Source organism: Varanus komodoensis, unplaced genomic scaffold (genome assembly GCF_004798865.1).
Source record: "Varanus komodoensis strain SLA01 unplaced genomic scaffold, ASM479886v1 scaffold105, whole genome shotgun sequence".
NCBI classification, from domain to species: Eukaryota; Metazoa; Chordata; class Lepidosauria; order Squamata; family Varanidae; genus Varanus; species Varanus komodoensis.
The window spans coordinates 895444-915959 of record NW_025335297.1 but is presented as its reverse complement, the minus strand read 5'-3'; the positions used below and the strand labels follow the sequence as shown (position 1 = coordinate 915959).

Sequence of the window (20516 nt, the reverse complement as noted above, 5' to 3'; positions counted from 1 at the left end):
CCATGGGTAGCACAGCACCTATGGGTGCTACATGAGGAACCCTCTCCTACCCAACCCACCTACTAAGCTCCATCCCTGAATCTGCCTCCTAAAGTGGCCATTTCGCAAGGCCAAAATAAAAATTAGTTAGACATAGGCACAAGGAGAGAAAAGCTATGGAGGGGGCTGTAATGCAAGAGGCTGAAGGCAGCAAAGGATTAAATGCTGATGCTGGCAGTGGGCATGGTAGAAAGCAAGCAGAATGGAAGGAGAATAATGGAACGTATGTAGGAGAGAAAGAAAATGGCAGAAGAAGAATCGGAAAGAATCAAAAGGGCAGAAAAGAAGCATATCTGCCCATCTTCCTTTTTAAACCGGAGATACTGAATATTAGTGTTCATCTGCCTCTCCCGGAGGAAATGTTGTTGCTGTATCACTGCAGGCCAATTTGGCAGTGATCCACCATATAAATTCTTGTCTTAGCAGCGTGGTCCTATACATGGCTACTCAAGCCGCACCGGGTTCCACGGGGCTTTCCCTGAGATAAGTGGGGATACGATTTCAGCTGTAGGATTCTCATCTCTCGCTTAAAAAGACAGAGGCATTTCCTAAGCCCATCACAGGCAATTAAGGTACAGAGCCAAAGAGGCAATATGAAATGAAGAGACAATTAAGGTACAGAGCCCACGCAATATAAAAGCAGGACTCCTGCGTCACATGACACAATTCCCTTGCAAGCTCTGCTCTTCCTTTGCATGCTAAACAGATTTTACAGAAGGGGTTGCCAAAAACCAGAACCAAACAGCTGCAAGCAGAACTTCACTTGGGTTTCGCAAAGGGCCTTAATGTACGTAATACTCGGTGCAAGTGGAGCCTGAAGCACTTGCTGTGCAGAGTTTCCAGGGCGCTGCTGTTCCCCTTCACACTCTGTTCCAGCCTCTTCCTCTGGGTCCTGCTGAACCACCTTCGGCTCTCCTTTGTCTCACCCTCTCCGTGGCCTCTGCTCAACTCTTCTCTTTCTGCTTCCTCCTCTTCGCCCTTGCCCCCTGGCCTAAGTCCACAGCCAGCACCTCTCTAAGGGTCCCATCCTACAAATCGCAGCAGGGCTGGTTGTGGCACAAGGGGATCTGTGGATCACAGTCTAGATGTGGCTTCAATGCGTCTCCTGCTCAGAGCCGCCCATACGAACAGCAGCCAGGAGGGGACACTTAATTTGACGAAACAGCACTGGAAAGGGTTCTGTGAGAAACCTCTGCTTCCCTGGTGCCTCATCCCAAGGACAGTGAAGAAAGCTGACAGGAAGAACACTGATGCATTCAGAACATGGTGCTGGAAGAGAGCTTTGGGAATACCCTGGACTGACAGAAAGTCCAAACAAATCATTCCTAGAGCAAATCAAGGCAAAAGCCGCCCTGGAAGCAAATCTGAAGCCGTCGTATTTCAGATCTTCCTCCCAAGCTCCTCCCCATTTGTGCTGCGTCTTTTAGTCTGTAGGTCTGAGGGCTGGGACTATCTTCATAATAAGCCTCTTTGGACTGCTTGGGCAGCCTTTTTGTTTTTGGATAAAAAGCAGGAGCGAGCTTTGGCAGAGGGGCAATTAAATGGATAAATAAATGCAACTACAAATGAATGAATGAATGCCAGTTTTTAAAGTCTGGTGGGGCTGCCCTTGAAGATGGTCCGGCAATTGCAACCGGTGCAGAATCGGGCTGCTCAGTTGGTCACTGGCACATCTAGAGCCACCCACATGACACCAGTTCTGGAAAAACTTCACTGGCTACCAGCTGTGGCCTGCATTGACATATAAAGCCCTAAACAGCTTGGGGCCCGGCTGTCTCAAGGGCCATCTGCACCCATATATACCTACCTGCCCCCTCAGATCAGCTCAGGAGGCCCTTCAACGAGAACCACCCATCAGGGAGATGAGGGGTGGCAACCAGCCGAAGGGCCTTTTCCGCTGCTGCTCCCCATCTTTGGAACTCCCTCCCTAGGGAAATTCGCCTGCGCCATCTTTATTTCCCTTTTGGCGTCAGGCAAAGAAATGCCTTCTTAGGGTTTTTTTTAACGTTTAGCCTGTATGCTGTGGCCTTTTTTATGTTGCTTTTATAGATGTTTTAATCCGCTGTGTTTTAATGTGTTTTACTTTAATGTTTTATGTATTGTAAGCCGCCTAGGAAGGCCTTGGCAATTATAGGGAGCCTATAAATCCATGTATAAATAAATAAATACATTAGATGTGGCCCTGATGGACTGACCTCTCCAAACTGCCCCTCCCCCAGCTTCTCCTTGAAGATGAGCCGCTCTCGGGGGAATTCGCCCAGTGCCATGTCCTTGCCAGTAAGGGCATCCACAGCAACAGCCGGTACAGCGTATGTGTTCCCGCCGGTCACGCCCTGCAGGTTGATGATGTCAGCTTCGGCATAATGGGGGACGTTGTTCTGGAAGCCCGGCTGGCTGGCTGCTGCTTCGGGCTCCATGTAGCCAGCCCCACACGCTGGGGAAGCAAGGAGAGAAATACAAGCGAGTCCATCTCGGCCGTTCCTGCAGGGAGCTCTTTGCTCCACCCCACGTGTGGCTGCTTCTGTAGGAACCCAGCAGCCACGGCAAGCTCAGAGCCAGCGGTATCTCAGCTTTGGACCAAAGGAGACCTCTATGAATTGCTGCCCCCCCACCCCCAAATAGCCCCATCCCTGCCCCAAGAAGCTGCTGCATCACAGAACCTGCAAAGCTGAAGGTTAAATGTTGTCTGAGCAAGAGGGGTTAGAGCCATGCACAGGATAGACAAGAGGGAGATGAACCGGGAAGACAATGGCAGGGAAAGAAGAAATGGAGACAGACAGCACCCCCTGGTGGGGGGAGAGAAACTGCAGAAGGCAGCATGTTCTTAGCTTGGAGTGTGGCCACCCAGGTTCCCAGTCGCGCCACACAAGCCTGGCGCCCTCCTTACCATTGGTGTTGATTGGCTTAACCCGGCTGGGTGGCGGGAAAGCAGGCCTTCCCATTGGCTGGGCATAAGTGGCCAAGAAGAGGTGGTAAGCTGGGTTGCTGAGCAGCAGAGCTGTCGGGAGAAGGGGAGGGCGGGAGGGTGGAGAAGACAAACGGACAGATGAGGAACAGACAGATGGATGGAGAGACACATACGAAAGGTGAGGCGTGACACAGAGAAGAGGCAGCACTTTAGGGATTCCTGCCCCTCTGAGGCCTCTCAACCCAAACACTGCAGCAAGAGACATACACCAAATGGCATTCCAAATAATGATGCCCATGAGGCACCATTAGCACTGTGGGCAGAAAGAAGGAACCCAGGAGACCTGCTTTTCCAGCCCTCATGGCTCGGACTTGCTACGTCCTCTCTGAATGGGTCCCCACGAGGTTTGTCCTAATTTCCCAACCCCTCCACTCCCTTTTCAGCCTATTAAAGGGTGAACAGTCCCTTAACATCCTAGGCCCTCTAGGACAAGCAGCAAAGCACCTATGAATTAAGGCCTATTGCATGCAAAGGGCAGGTGAGGTGACACAGCTGTAACTAGTCTGAGCATCTTTAGCCTGCAGGTGGATGAATCACACAATCGAATGTTCCACAGTGTTAAAAACAAATCAAAACCAAAAAAAAAAAAAAAAAACCCCTTTCCTTGAGCAGAGAATAGTAGCGCCTGATTCACATATAACAGAAACTCACAAATTGGTTTGTTGGAATTTGACTTGTTTGTGTCTGAACTGATCCCCACAAACAAACCATGGTTTGTTAACCAGCTACATATTACCAACAGAATCCAGGGTTTCTTGCTAGTTTACAAAGTCTGGTTTCTTTAAACCGTGACTTGTTGTGATGTCTGTTCCCAAAACTGTCGCACATCCCTGCCTTGTTTATATTGCTGTCCATCCATCCAGCCTGAAAACCAAACCGTTCCGAAGGCTAGTACAATTGGTGGGAAAGAAGCAAACAAGAAATAAGGAAAACAAGCTGCACTTTCTTTGTTTGTCTGCAAGACGATTCATGGTGAAAGCTAGTTAACATAAGCCATGGGTTAGCATTGGCCAAGGCCAGGGAGAAGAATAAGTATTCCCAGATATGTTCAAGGATGCCCCCTCGGAAGGGAAAGCATTAATCCAACCATGTGAATCTCCTTCCAATAGTATGAAGGAGTCCAAGAACGGTGTTATCACCTTGTCTGCTGTTTCTGCAAATTAGGTCTCAGGAAACCATTTTATAGCTGACCTTGCAATAGTTGCTGGGAATGCACAGTCCCTCATGCTTCTGTGCAGGGAGCTGAACATGCAGACAAGATGAAATGGCAAAGGAAAATAAATAAAGATCGGTGGGAAAGTTGTGCCCTTATGTGTGAGTGTGAAGAAAATTAGGCTGGGCCAGATGTCCTTGTTTCTTCCTCCATATTTTTCATTTATTCCCTTTTTTATTTCTCCTGCGGCTTCCCATTCTTTACCATCTGACCGAGAATGAATAGGTACACCAAGATGACCAGCAAAGTCATGTCCTTAAGGGTCTTTTCTAGACTATAGTGCTCCAGAGCAGCAATGACGATTCTTCATGTAGAAGGTTCTAACTTACATGTAGAAAACTAGCACATCAGGAAAAAAAAAATCTCACCCTCTTCTGTGTACAAGCTGTCTACTTGCACGGAATCCCTTAGACATGGTGAAGCATTAAAAAAAGCTGACCCTCCCACTTGCAGGATGAATTGGTAGAGTCCAGGAAGGACTCTATCAGCCTTAAACACCTCCCTCCCTCCTTCCTGCTAACTCAACCCCCTAAAAGAACAAACAATCGAGAGGCTATGTTATGAGTTGCTGGTCTGGTTCATGTGACCCAAGTGTAGTCACAAGCCATGGTGGCTTGTGTACCACCTCCAGGCATGCTGCATGTGGGACAGCTCATCCCCTAATTACTCTCCTGGGACACAGGCTGTTGTGACATCCAAGCAAGCAACAGTGAGCAGACCACTCAGAATCCCTGGCCTACTGTAGGCTGTTGGGTGGCCTATTAACCATCCCATCAAGCCACCCTGACCAGGTTCAAATGTCCCGTGAAGCCACAGAGGGGGGACGAATTGGAAACCTGAGTTAAAGATGCCATGAAGGCCTGCAGTGAACGTTATTCAGGTCATTATCTCGCTTCTCTGCTGCTGCGGCAGCTGCTGCACCGAATGGCTGGCACTTCTTTAACACTTCTCAGTGTTAATCCAGTAAGAGAGGCCTGTATCTCTGTGTTGCTACCTTTTCAGCATCTAGGAAAGACTTTTCCCCCTCCATCAGACATTTTAGAGACCTTTTTTTCATTTGCATGCCAGTTTAATCTATTTCATTGCTGTTAGTTTAGTTTTAGTTTTGCACTGTATTATTTTAAATGTTCTTATTTGATTGTATATTTTTCACTGTATGTATAGCATTTCATTTTTTGAAGATGCAATCTTACGCATGTTTAGGCAGAAAAAGCCTACAACTCCCATCATGTCCCTTTTGGCTGAAGAGAGAAATGAACTGCTTTAAATATATTAAAATATGTTATGGAGCAATCACAGTGGCTCGCACTGTTTATATTTTCTACTAGGGATGCCCAGTTCAATTAAGCAGTTAAAGAACTAGCATTTTAATTTGCATGACAAATTGTAAGTCTGCTTCAAGGGAATGCTCAGTGGGGTTTAAGACATCAGACACTGGGTTGCTGCAATACAAATTAGGAAGAAAATTTTCATCATCACAACCATGGGGAATGGCTTTGACTTGCTTGGCCATATGGAAACTCCACCTTTCCCCACTATGACAAAGGGCAGCTAGCATGATACCTGAAAATGTGCAAATACACCGAGATATGAAAAAGAAAAATTGGAGCCTGTCTTGGAGAAAACCTGACAGTCTCCCTCTCCCCGATCAGCCTACCTCTCCATCTCCTACCACCATTCCAGTTGCAAATTACAAAACCCCATTTTGCGATTTTCTCTCTACAATTTTTCTCACCCCACATCCAAAACAACCTCATTTTCATGTCACATAAAAGCATTTTTTAGATTTTTTCCCAGGTCCTCTAGATGTGTTTTATTTTGGGCAACAGGAGAAAGTACAAGAACCAATTTTGATCAGGGGCAACCAAAAATAAATAAAACGTAAACATTTAAAAATTGTATTTACAGAGCAGCACAATACTACAGCCATTATATTTGGGTTAGAAACAATCTAAAGTTGACTCCTTGGACACTGTACATACTACAGATGCCATCTAAAAAGAATCCCCACACCCCTCTGGTTTTGGGGGGGCTGCAGGACCACATGCGGTTTATGGTCTGCACACTGCCCACCCCTGCTTGCAATCCACAGTGGAAGTGAGCAGTATGAATGAAACTTACAAAAAGTCAAGCTCCCCCTGAAGAAAAAACATCAAGCAAGAAGTAGAAAATGTTTAGGGCGATGGAGGAAAACTGGCCATGTCAGAGGCTTGGGCTTGCAACACCCATGATCCTTCATCATTGGCTCTGTTAGCTGGGCTGCTGAGGGCCATGGAACAAAACATCTGCAGAGCCACAAATTGCCCAGGTTTTTATACCTTCGGGGGCAATTTAGGGAAGGTTATATTCAAAACTAATTCAGCAGATAAAAGGCAGGTCATTCAACAGGTTAAATCCTCCCTGGACGCTTTCTACAGCACTCAAAGTGGTCCGGATGAAGCATCATACCTCAACAAAAAACTGAGATTCTTCCTAAGGCACCTGCTTTTTCATCACCCTGCACTTCCACAAACACGGCACACAAAGGGGGAACGGAGCACTGGGGACAGAGTCTAGCAGCCCAAGGATATCAGCTTTCAGTTCTGTGAAAAAGCATGTTTCTATTCCTGTTGGTTGTTGAGATAAATATGAACTCTTGTAGTCAACGTCTGGTGAGAGAAGGCAGAGAAAGCCTGAGACCAAGTTCAGACGGGTGAGGCTTCTGTACTCCACGTGGGTGCTACAAGGCTAGAAGAGGCCCAACAGCTATATCTGGGATACCGACCCCAGTTCTAGGTGTGACATTTTTCGATAGCTATGAACGACTGGCGGGCATTCAGAGGAGAGTGGCTAGGACAGGGAGGAGTCTGGAAAGCACTTTAATTCAGGAGCAGTTTGAAGAGTTTGTGCTTGCAGAACAGAAATTAAGAGGAGATATGAGAGCAGCCTTCAATTATCTAAAGGACTGTGACCCAGAGGGCCGAGTAGATGTGTCCTTTGAAGTGCCAGAAGGCAGGAGGAGAGCTAATTGGTGGGAAGCAGAAGGAAGCTGATTCAAGCAAAGCGTGAAAGGAGAGCTGTTTGACAGCAGAAGAGGCTGTGCTGGGAAGTGGCAGACTCTCCATCGCGAGAGGCATTTGAGCAGACACTAGATGGTCTCCTGTCAGCAATGGCCAGCCCACGGCTTCAATCCAAGCAGCAGTACAATTTTCCCTGGCCCTGAGAAGCCCTGTTGTTCTTCTTGATATGGGCTGTCACGTCATCTCTGACTTATGGCAACCCTATGAAAGTACGTAAGCCCTCCAAAATGCCCCATCCCTAATATCCCAGCTCGGTTGCTCTAAATTCAGGCTGTGGCTTCCCTTGTGGGGTCAATCTGTCTCCCATTTGGTCTTTCTGTTCTTCTTCGGCCTTCCATTTTCCCCAGCAAACCCTACCCAATTTAAATACCACATGGTTTTCCTTATGAGTACAATTGTGAGGACAAGAAGCAACATGCTTTCTATGTGGTTGTCACATAGACGTGCTTGTGCTGTTATTTCATGAGCATTCTGGAATTGCAAAGGACCACTGCTGGTTTGCCTCTATTTACTTATTTATTTAAAACATTTGTATGCTGCCCAATTCTGCCACAGCACCTCTAGAAAGGGAAATTACAAACTGATTCCTTTGCTCCCACACTGCATGGTTATCACACGCACAGGCCCTGCAGGTGTGGAGCATGCGAACTCTGTTCATCCCAAGGGCCCACGTCCACATCAGGCAACCTGCCGAGGGCTACACTCCAGGGGCCAAAGGCCAAAGGGGCAGGGCCAGCTATTTCTGCATGTTTCAGCGTAGCCAGTCACAAAGTCTTAGGGATGCCATTCCAGCCTTTCAGAATGGGGAAAATGCAAAAAGCTGGGAAACCATCAAGTAGCCAGTGACTGGGGTTCAGGAGGTCCCCCACAAGGCCATGTCTGGCCCCTGGGTCTGAAGTTCTGTACCCCCGTTTTACCTGAAGGACTTGGATCGCTCTAGCTCCCAAATGTGTGTGGCTTCCAAGAAGACAGCGGCTGTCTCTTCCTGCCACCCTTCACGCAGCATTTCTAGTGGTTCCCCCATTTGCTTCCTGCCCCCTCAGGCGCTTTGCCCTCCTACCTGCCCACCACCCTCTCCGTGCCAACTCTGCTCCCTCCTGCAGTCCAATGACCAGCACTCACCAGAGTTTTCGGCGCTGTGGGGCAGGTCCGGCAGTTTCATGCGGGCCCGGTTGGGCTCCTGGTACTCGGTCTCCCCCGAGTGGATGCGCTCGTAGCGGTTCGCATGCCGGTGGGGGCCCATCGTGTTGTTGATGACGATGGTGTCACTTGGGGCAGAGAGGTGAACAGTGAGGTCATCATCGGAGATGCGGCGTTGGGCCTGGGGGGGGCAAGGGAGCATCAGCAATTAGAGGGACCGTGAAACTAGTGGGAGTGGGCTGGGAGCCCCCCCACTCTCAGATAGCTGAGCCATCCGAATTCTGCTCCTGAAAGAGCAGCACTCATTACACTGACCTTCCTCAACTGCTCTAGCAAGGCTTACCTTCCCCAGGATCTTCTGCCAATATTGCCGCCAAAGGATGAGGAATATCACAACCAGCAGGAGTAAAATGATGGCCACCAGGCACCCGATCAGGATGGAGGTGTTGCTGTTATCATCCTTTGCAATTGGCTGGCCGGATTTCGGTTCCTCTGGATTCTCAAGGTCTTAAAAGGGGGGAAGAAGCACAGAAAAAGAGATGTAATAGGGACTTCCAGCATTTCGAAACAGGAGGTACTCTAAGGGTGAGAAAATCAGATGTGCCATCACCTCTGCAAGGGACTCACCTTGGAGAGTGAGGTTTGAATCGACCTGCGCTTTTTCGTTCAGGGCAGGCCCCGGGGCTGGGGAGACTGGAGTGTCCTGGCCTGACAGGCGAGGAGGTGCCACCACGGGGGGGGCGCGGGCTTGAAGCAGAGAGGGAAGGGTCACCCACAATGTCTGGAAAGCAAGGAAAGGCAAGGTGAGGGAGAGCAGAGCAGAGCAGGAAAACAACGAATGCAACAATGGGCTGTGGGGAGCTGGAGGAGAGAACGGGAGGAGCGAAGCCCAGCCACAGCTCCTCTGCTGTCCAGTGGCGGCGAGGGAGGAGAAGTGGGGGGCAGCGGGAGGACTGCTGACCCCTTCCCCAGGCTCTGCCTTTCCCTAAGACCCTCTCTCCTGCATTCTTTCCCACAAAAAAGCAGGGAGTAAGAGGCAGGGTTACAGGGAAAAGGTTGTGGGCAAATTAACCTTTTGAGCCACTCCTCTTCTGCAGGTGACCCCGCCTCCCAGCAACCCATTGCCTCTTTACAAGGCAGAAGCGGCAGGCAGGCTTCCAGATGCGCAATGCACCCAACATGGAGAACACTATTCCAGATGTGTGATGCGCCCAACACAGAGAGTGCTATTGCAGATGTGTGATGCGCCCAACACAGAGAGTGCTATTCCAGATGCGCGATGCGCCCAACATGGAGAGTGCTATTCCAGATGCGTGATGCGCCCAACATGGAGAGTGCTATTCCAGATGCGCGATGCGCCCAACATGGAGAGTGCTATTCCAGATGCGCAATGCGCCCAACATGGAGAGTGCTATTCCAGATGCGCAATGCGCCCAACATGGAGAGCGCTATTCCAGATGCGCAATGCACCGAACATGGAGAGCGCTATTCCAGATGCGCAATGCGCCCAACATGGAGAACACTATGAAGGAAGGGAGACGTTTCTCTCTGGAGATGACATTTGATATCAATGTTCCCCATTGTGGTTCCTTCCAGATGTATTGGACTGCAATGCCCATCATTCCCAGCCAGGGTGGATTGTCCAGTTGCATTGGACTGCAACTCAGCACATCTGAACAGCATCACATTGGAGCAGGCTAATTTATATTCATTCCTTGGTCACAGATTTAACAACTGACAAAGGGAATAGATGCCATTCAACTATGCTGAGCCAGAAATGAAAGGACTGATCCAGTAATCAGTTCAAGGGCTGCATTCACACAATATGACGGGCAACCCTGCATGAGTACCATAGTTTGCCATTGTTTACCATGATCAACCTGATCAACTGGTTATTATTTTATTGTGTTTTAAATCCTCCCACTGCCGGCATGTAACTCATCAGCCACTGCCCTGGAATTCCATCTCAAGTTACATCACTCTCTGCCTATGTTGCCTGCTTCTTCCTCAGTGGTCCACACATAGAGACTGGATGGCTGGAGTGGCTCCTGCAATCACCACTCTTTCTAGAGGACTCTGTGGTAGCTGCATACCAGAACTGAGAAAACGATGATCCTGGATTCGGACAACATGACAAGCCATTGTGGTACAAAGAACCCATAGAGCAAACTACTGTTTCTTACAGTAGTTTTTAAAGGATAAAAACACCACGATGAAATACCATGACTGGGTCCAGATAACACAACAGACCAAGAATGGAAAAACACCACAATGGCTTGTTGTGCTGTCTGAACCCAGCGAATAACTAAAGCCTCTGGTACAAATTAAAAATTGCTTCTCAACCGTATGAACAAGGGAAGTTCAGAGCCAGACCTGTGATTTGTCCAGCATGACAGCCTATTCTTTCAGGCCCTCCGGCAGGGTCCTTTCTCAGCTTGGCTTCTTGAGATCCCACGAATGGAAGGAAGGCAGGGGTGGACCCTGGGAGCTTTGGCGTGCAAGGCCATCGAGGGCTTCCCGCTGTGCTGCGGACCCTTCCAGGTAAGCCATGGGACTGAAAGCAACCCACGGTCCTGCGCTTTGGGACCCCTGAAGAGCCGCTTTGTGCGGCCTCTGCCCAGGCCCTTCGACAGACCCAACTCACCGGAAAGAAAGGCGACTTCGCTGAAGAGCATCCACTCGCCCGCAAAGTGAAAATGGCACTGGACAAAGAGGCCGAGCCGCCCGTGCAGGGGCACTGTGAGGGTGCGGGCGCTGGGGTCCCTCACATCCACTGCCAGCTGCTGCGAGGTGGGGCTGGGCTCCCAGGCCGTGGCCAGGCTACGCTTGAAGAGGCAGTCCACCTGCCGGAAAATGCTCACCCCGTGCGTGTGCAGGTTGTTGCAGTGAACCTGGGGAGGTGGGAATGGCAGGGGAGGAACGGGAAGGGGGAACGGGAAGGGCAACAGCCTTGTAAGAGACGGTCTCATCCCTCCACCATGCTGCGCCTCCCCTTGCGTGTCTCAGTCTGCACCCGTCCATCACCACACGCCCGTTTGGGCATGGGAGACCCACAGGCATTCAAGAACGTATGATGGTCAGCCCCCAAAACTGTGAGTTGATAACTGACGGTGCACCATCATAATTAAGCGTGATACCACCACACTGCCAAAGCTCTCTGGATGGTTTACGGAAGTCCCTGAACGAGACCCCGGTACAGTAAAAACCATGCAAATTGCCAGTAATACAGAGTTTAAAAACAGGCTAGATATTTTTAATGCAATAACTAAAACATCATTTAATGCAAAATAGTCTTGTTAAAAAATCAGACAGAGGTACCCCCAGCAAGCTTAGAAATCTTTACATGCTCAACACAGACAGAGGGATGACAGAGGTGATGCCAGGTGGGTCTCAGGGGGAAATTCCACAACAGTGGAGCCACCACAGAGAAAGCCCCGCCCCTTGTCGGCACCATGAGAGCTTCCCTTGGAGGAGGGCACTCAGAGAAGTCCTCAGAGGTTGGGTACCATGGATGGGCACCCTGCAGTTGGGAGAGGAGAGGATTTCCATCAAGTACTGCGGTCCCAAGCTGTATAAGGCTTCGTAAGTGAAAATTTGCACCCTGAATGCACCAAATAGGCTTCTCCTTGGGTGGTGCCTGATTGGCTCCATTGGAAGGGGGCCAACCTTCCACAAGGCCAACCTTTTCCTCCACAAAATCTAGAACCTCGATTGGCCAGGGTCTCTGTCTCCACAAGGGACTGACGCATATGCAAGACAGACTGCGACAGACGGGGTTGATAAAGCATCAGCCCGGATGAGCAGTCAATCTGCAGTGCTTTCCAGGGGGCCGGGCTAGTCCCACATGCTCTTGCTTGTCCCTTAATGCACGAAGTACCTACTGATACTGAATGATGAAAGGGGACTTCTGTTCTGTCCATCCCCCCACAATTCATTCCAGCCACAAGCCTCCTCACTTTTAAGCAATTTGACTTGCTGTCATTTAAATCCAGTCCTTCTTGTCCTAAGCTAATTTATATTTTACAGTTAGTGTCTGAAATGTGGCAGCTGTAAAAATTAACATGTGATTGTTATCAGAACTCAGAGATGCACTGTGAATTCTGACAATCATCTAAATGCAACTATCAAGATTTCATTGATATATTTCAAACATGAAGAAATATGTATTTGTTTACAAGTGAGTTTTATGAACATCTGAATGTTTGCATTCACCACATTTTGGATATTCGTTGTTCTTCCCTGCTTACATTTCTCAGTATTAAAGATTGCCTTCTTCTATAAGTTGCATCTATACATTTCATTCCTTTCCTACCACTTTGCTTTCCCATTCCTTAACAGCTATGGTGGCACAGCAGGAACCCCATATTCGCAGGGATAGGTTCCAAGCCTCCAAGCAGACGCCTGAAACCAGAGATTGTGGCGAACACTGTACTGCACATCTACATCTTTTTCACAATTTCATGGATAGATTTGTTCTTACTATACAACCTATAGCAACCTCAGCATACTTTCCCCCCTTTTCCTATAAAATCAAGAATATTCACTTAAAGCAGCCTTCTCCAACCTGGTGGCCTTCAGGGGCATTTGGAGAGCAATTCCCAGAATTCCCATCCAGCAGGACCACTGACTGGGAATTCTGGGTGCTGCAGTCCAAACATGTCCGTGCTTTAACTAACAAGGCTGCTTTAAATAACTTTAGAACATCTCTTGGGCACTTTACGACTTCTTTTTTTGGATCGAGGGCAATCACAGTTAAGTGAAAACACAGGAACTGAACCAGCCAGTCCGGGGGTCCTGCCGTGTCTTCCAACAGGGCCAGTCCATCTGTTTACGCCCAACAGAGCTTTCCATGATTCTCAGCTATCCCCTTTTACCTTCATTTCAGTGAAGGCTCTGAGCTGATCAAACTCAAACTCCATCTCAACGAAGCCGCCAGGAAAAGAGCTGTTCCTCCAGCCCACATAGTCATAGCCTGGCCAAACACGCAGCTCTTTGGTTTGGGTGAAATCGTCCAGGCCCACCACTCCATCCGTCAACTGCCCGAGGCCTCCGAATTGCAACCTGTGATTAGAATGGGGGCAGTTACAAAAAGGTCAACAAGAAGTGGGGAAAACACTGGGGCCACCTATATGTATCAGTGGCAAATCATGAGTAACTAATCTGCCATCTGTGGGATCAAGCACCCCATGTGAGCTGTTTCTACTTGCCACTAGAACTTTGCTAGGCCGTTAGCATAATGCCCAAACCTGGTGAGTTAAACAGCCCAAAGTTAAGCTACAAACAAACCATGGATTAGCTTTGGATTGCTTAACCCACAAATAGCCCCAAGTGTCCACATTCAGATATTATACTAACAAACTATAACCAACCATAGCTCATTTGTTTACTTCGTTTTTATACCACTCAATAGCCAAGTCTTACTGTTGAAATGCAGAATAAATCCTGTGAAAGAAGGGTAGTCCAGCAACCAAGTAAGCAGAGCTGGTGTGGAGGACACACTTCCACTGGAAGGACACATGCCCCCCGCCCAGTTATAGTTATGGCCAGTAAATTTTATCACTACATTGTAGGATAAACCCCAGAAAACAGACTTATCAGATTGCTACTTTAATGTTTAAAAGTTATCTCAGGGATGTTAGAACTTTGAAAGGGGTGAAAGAAGGTCTAATCCTTAGAAGCACAATCATGTATTTTTCTATTTATAAAATATTTAGATTATATATGTGTTATATTAATAGTCCACTTCCTTGTCCTGCAAAAAACCCAAGGTGGCTTGCATAATCATCTCCCTCTCCATATTTAGCCTTACAACAACCCTGCAAAGTTGGTTAGGTGGAGAGTCAGTGACTGGCCAAAAGTCACTCAAGAGATTCATGACTGTGAGGGAACTAGAACTAGCATCTCCTGAATCCCACTCCACAATCCAACCACTGTACCGCACTGCCTCTTGCCCTTCTCCTGCAAAAGCACAACGTGTGAATATTGCAATTCCATAAGAACAATATGAAGTAATGCAAGAGACAGGGACAGCAGTTCAAACCAAAACAGGAAAAACCTTCTGGGCTGCATTCAAGAAAACCTTGTCAGAAAAAAGGGCCTTCAAGGACTACTGAAAGAACAGAAAGGAAGGGGGCCACGCATGCCTCATGAAGCAAGGTTCCCATCACCCAGGTGCGACTACTGAAGAAACCCTCCCCCTTTCTCTCAAACGTGTCTCCATCCTAGGGGTATACAGGGAAGAATTTCTATTTTTGACCTCAGCAATGGTCAAGAAGAGACAGTCCCTTAGTTGCCTTGGATCCAAGCCATTTGTGGCTTTAAAGGTTGGTACCAACACTTTGAATTATGCCCAGAAGCTGAATGTGGCTGTCGGGACAACATGATCCTATCAGTGATGTGCTGGCAGCTGCGTTCTGGGCCGACGGAAGCATCCTGACTGTTCTAAGAAAGGTACCCCCAGGTAGAGCACATGGCGATAATCGAACCTGAGGCTACTGTAACATGAAGCCAGGAATCGCTGAGCGTAGTTATTTATCCCACTCTTCTCTTCCTTCCCTGTATCCTCACACCGTCCTCTACCTCTATACACCTTCCATCCTCTTTGAAAGCTCATGAGGCTTAATACAGGTTCCTTTTCCAAGACGAATCTGTTCTTAGCCCATATCTCACTCCATCCAATAGATGGCTCCTGTTTCACAGAGAGTGCACGCAGGCTGGGGGTGGCCCTGGGGAGCTTGAACTCCACATCCATCTATTACATCACCCTGCCTTGGCACAGGCTAACAGCCCTGCTCTTTGGCGGATCGGCACCACCTGCATGCAACAAACTCATCCACTACCTGACCACCTTTATTTCCCCGCTTTATTCTTGGGGACAAGAAAATGCTCTAAATACGATCTTCTGTGTCCACAGGTGATGGAAACATCTCCTACCTGCCTATCATGCAGCAGCTGCCCACCACGTGCAATTAATCTAGTCATCTGAATGACTAGGCCTTTGAAGCTGCAGTCTGGGTCAGAATTACGACGGTGAGGGCCAGCCATGCCCGGAAAGCAAGCTTTGGAGCAGCTTCATCCAACCCGATGACCTACTTGGGAGTGTGTGTGGGGGGAGGGGGTATACTGGCTGGGGATGCTGGGAGCTGCATTCCACCCAGATCTTGAGGGCGGGGTTGAGGAAGGCTAGTTCAGGTATGTCCACTCACTCACTTGCTGACGCTGTGCCCATCGTAAGTGGAGTCGTTCAGGTTGACAGGCTCTGGGAGCAGAGGCATGACTTGGCCCAGAGGGGCTGTGTAGGACTGAAGTCCATCTGCGGAAGGAGAAAAGAGGACAGCACACATTCAGAGAAGGCCTCCAGCTGGGAATGCAAGTTCAGAAGGATAGAACTGCGTGCACAGCAAAGCCTTGGGGTATTCTGAGGTAGCACAGAAGGCCTGTGCCAAGTGTGGTGGTGAATAAAATAGAAATGTCAGAGGAAACTGTGTGACACCAGGCCAGACCACTGCTCCGTCCAGCCTACTTTCAGCTACTCCAGCCCGCCCAAACTGGTGTTATAGACTTCAGCTCTCATCATCCTCATCCCACATAGCCAAAGGTCAGGAGCAGCGGCAGGTTTTGTCCCAAAACTCTCAAGGGCACCAGGCTGAGGGTGTACTCTGACTTGCCAGGGGCCTTCTCCAGGGTCCCAGGCAGAAGTCTTCTCTATCCCTTCAACTTGATTCTCTTCATCAGGAGATGCCACAGATTCGGACCTGGAGCTTCCAACTGAAAAGCACATGCTCTGTCCTTGAGCTATGACTTTTCCCCATATAGAGCAAGTCTAGTGTAACACTTCATAACTGCTAAGAAGCACAAGCTGTGAAGTCCCTACTCCAATTACTAGGAAGGGGCACCAAGTACAACAAGGAAGTCACTAGGACTATAGGAAGCTACCTTACCTATCTGCCTTTAGACTGTCTGCACTGACTGGCTGCAGCTGTCCAGAATTTCAGGCAGCAGCGTTTCTGGAGGACCAGGGGACGCCAGAGACTGCACCGGGGCCTTCTGCATACGAAGCCACTGAGCTGGAGCTTCTCCCACTGACGTGGCAAAGGCTCGATCCAGTCATCACACCAAATCATGCACTGTGGTTTAGTGTAAGGTGTGATGTCTGAATGTACAAACCACAGTTTGCAATGGGCTAGAAAACCAGCATCAGAAACCACGGTTAGTGGAGCAATATATGAATGGACAAACTGGTGTTACAGGCTTTGTGATTTTGATGGCTTTGATTCAGATGCAAAGTCCATGTAATCCGCAGTGGCATGAAATACACCAAGAAATACTGGAGGTGAGGTGGGAAAAATGATAAGTGCCATTTAATTACTACATTTACATTTTCTCTCTCCTTGAAGGAGGAAAAGGCAGCACACAGAGTCTTTCTCCTCTCCATTTTATCCCCACAATTGTGAGGCAGGGTAGACGGCAGGAGGGTGACTAGTCCAAGGTTACTCTCAGTGAGTTTTATGGTTGAGCAGGGATTTGAACTCAGGTCTCCCCAGTCCTTGGTCAACTATCACATTGTTGCATCACACTGACCCTACAGGTGTACTTATATGAACGGGCAAGAGCTGAAAGGCAGTGTAATGAGTCAAGGGTACAAAAGCTGCCTTGCTCACCTTTCCAGACACAACCATACAGCTCCACACGCAGGCAGACGCTCATGACTCGGTCTGCACGGGGGTAGAAGCGGACATATCGGGTGATGATGGGAGGGCCCAGATCCTTCAGTACCACGTCCTCTGTATTTTCATTGCCCGAAATCACCTAGAAGAAAGGTGCTGTCATTTCTCAAGAATGCAGAAAGTCAGTTCAAAGTTTTTACTCTGAGTAAGGAAGTGGTAAATAACTCAGCATTATCTGCCAGACTTGCTGGGAAAACTTCTTCCTATGTATCTGAAGATAGCTCAGGCCTCACAGAGAAGGAAGCCCGTCTCTGGGCTGCCCACTTTGGAGCGTATCCATGCCTGCTGGGGTGGGGGCTCGCAAGAGGGAATGATCTTCCATACAAAAAATTACTTCCACACAGAAAACTGGCAGGTCAGCAAAAACCAATCTAGTCTATATATTCTAGCAAGAAGATTTCTCTGTGCAGGGATTCGCTTGTGGAGAGGCTCATTCCATCACGTCAGCCATTACCTGCAGTCTGCAAGGCGGTGCTACACAAACAGATGCTCTACCTGAACAAGAATGCATGGAGTCATCTTGATACAGGCTGTCCCTGGGTTACAAACGCGTTCCATTCCTAAGAAAACAGGCATTCGCCTTTAAGTTGGATTTGTGTGTAAGCTGGCTCACGTATGGTCAGCGCTCCACATTTGCAGGGTTAGGGGTGTGAAAGTGGAAAAACTGCAAATATCTCTACCCACCCACCCCCTGCCCAAACTCACCAGTGCCTCCTCTTCGCAGCAAGGAAATGCTGGAGAGATTTCCCTCTCTGGATGGGCAAGGCATGCTTAGGAGACCTCCCCACCTCCTCTCTCTGGTAATGACCATTTTCTGCAGTATTTTTCTTAAATCAACAGGCTTTATGGCAGTTCATTCATAAGTATGGGTAGCTCATAACTTGGATGTTCATAACTTGGGGACTGCCAGTAAAGAGGAACTTCAGGAACCATCACTTTCACTCAAAGACCTTACAGCTTAGCCTGCCATTTGAGTGAATGGGTGCCCCTGCTGAGCCTTCTGCTGAAGCTGTGCATTTTGCTGACTTCCCAATTTCCACGGGCTGCAGCCTGCACCTTTCTTCACTCTGTTCTACGCCTCGCTTACCTCGTTGCCCCACCGGTCACGCCAGGGCATCCAGCGGTGCCCATCGCGGCTGTAATGGAGTCGGTACGCACGGGCAAACTCCTTGCCATGGCCGCTTGCATGCCGGCCCTGCGTTCCCACCAGGGTTAAGAAGTGCAGCCGACGCAGATCAATCTCGAGGTACTCTGCGTCATTAGGGTAGACAGGACCTGCAGGGCACCAGGCTCCGTCCCCTTCATTCAGCGCCAACCTGGAGAGCAAGAAGCGGAGAGCAGAAAAAGATGGCTGATATTTTACGAACTTTCCTAAACGCTGAACGGCTGACAATGTGGTGACGCTTTGAAGAAGTGTTTGTCATGCAAATGAGCATCCTGCACAGAGCAGCCTACAGAAGCCCCATGCATCTGATAGGCTCCCTAAGCTCTACAGCTGAAACCTGCACTTGGTGTGGCATGTGGACATTAGAAGCCATACGCAAGGAATTTAGCAAAATATTAAATTTAGATATTGAAGCAGATCGTGGAATTGCATTATTGCTGTTGTTTCATGAAAGGAGATGGAAACTGAGTATTAAAGAATTGATAGCAAATTTAGCAAATGGTCTTAAGATTAATAATAGCAAAGAACTGAAAGGAAAATCATGATTTCCAATTAAGTGAATGGTATAAGGAAATTTGGAACATAGCTATTAATGGCAAGTTAACGTGTATTATTAAGGTAAAAAAAGAATAAGAATATTTTTAATGAGATTTGGTGGTTGTTTACTGAATACATATTAATAAAGGGGAAGGATATTAAACCTTCACATGATTCAATGCAATTTTGGATGGGGAAGGGGTCTGAGAGAAGGGAAGCACAGAAGAAGAAGAAGAAGAAAAGACAAGTATATACAGATATGAATAAAAAAAATTCATGTAACTGAACAACCTGGTGTGTACACCTTTTGTGTTCAGTATTATATAATTTAATTATTAATTGTTTTGATTTATTTCTATGATTCCATTTATTTGTACTGTACGTTATTCCTTTTTTAATTTTTTGTTCTATTGAGGCATTTTGGTATGGTATGGTAATGGTATGGTATTATTAAGTTAGTTAGTAATATTTATTTTTAACATTTTTAAAAATATACCATATGCCTATGTCCAGCGGTTAATTTCTATGAAGACAGATAAGAGGGACTCCAACAGCATACAAGCAGGGCCATGCGTCATACAAGCAGGGCCAAGACACCCATTTTTATCCTTTCAAATGTAAGTAAATGCCAAGTTTCTAGTCCTTAAGGATGAAATGACTGTCTTGAGAATAAATAAGCAATGCAATTTCTGGTGAACTCTCAGAAGCGGGAGTGTGCATGCATCCTTGTCTATGACATGCTGAACAACATTTCCAACTGTCCCAATGCCCCTTGCAACTTTTTACTCATCTCCATGGTAGGAGAGCTGAAGAAAACATGCAAAAATCAGCAAATAAATGTGAAGCGCACATATGATGTGAGCACGTTTGCAAAATTCACCTTTCACTGGCACATTTTTAAAAGCTTTTAAAAAATCATGGACATAGCATTAAGCGCTACATGTACGGCTTAAATTAAATGCTATAATCACCTGCTGTGCTTAGCAGCAGTTGAATCAGACCATGCACTGGAGGCTGAGAGGGCCTCATCTGGGATGGTACGATCCTGCATGCCCAGTGCATAGCGGCACTTAGCTGTAGGAAGGAAGAAAAGAGAGAGACTGAAGAACATTCTCTGCAGAGAAAATAGCCCCTTTGCACCCCAATTATTATTATGATTATTATTACATTGCATTTATCTCCTGCCTTTCTTGCTCTCATGGGGAACACAAGGTGGCCTACACTGTTTCATTTTACATGCACCTCTGTAACAGTGTCAGAGTAATTTTAGCGATACGGGTTCAATCTAGTTAATGTTAGTTGCAACACATCTCACTGCAACCAATGAAAAGGGTGAACTATGGATTGTTGTTAGTCTCAAAGTTATGTCCTACCCACTACGACCCCATGGACAACATTCCTCCAGGCCTTCCTGTCCTCCACCATCCCCAGGAGTCCGCTCAAGCTCACACCAACAGCGCAGTGACACCACCCAGCCACCTCATCCTCCTCCTTTTGCCATCTATTGCTCCCAGCATTAGGTTCTTCTCCAGGGAGGTCTTCCTTCTCATTAGGTGGCCAAAGTATTTGAGTTTCATCTTCAGTATCTGGCCTTCTAAAGAGCAGTCTAAAGCCCTGAAAATAAGGGGTATGGCCTGGTGCTACCCTGGAATACATCCTTCTGATGCTT

General features: G+C 47.8%; 1 protein-coding gene across 1 annotated transcript in view; it reads right to left on the bottom strand.

Annotated features, from left to right (window-relative positions):
- The window catches only part of DDR1 (discoidin domain receptor tyrosine kinase 1), a 61270-nt gene that overhangs the window by 7314 nt on the left and 33440 nt on the right, over positions 1-20516 (bottom strand). Inside the window, 12 exon segments of the mRNA XM_044419615.1 lie at positions 2235-2473; positions 2927-3037; positions 8402-8600; positions 8763-8909; positions 9030-9164; positions 9166-9200; positions 11064-11310; positions 13294-13480; positions 15629-15731; positions 17080-17227; positions 18233-18461; positions 19819-19921. Coding sequence (XP_044275550.1) covers positions 2235-2473; positions 2927-3037; positions 8402-8600; positions 8763-8909; positions 9030-9164; positions 9166-9200; positions 11064-11310; positions 13294-13480; positions 15629-15731; positions 17080-17227; positions 18233-18461; positions 19819-19921 — 1883 coding nt within the window.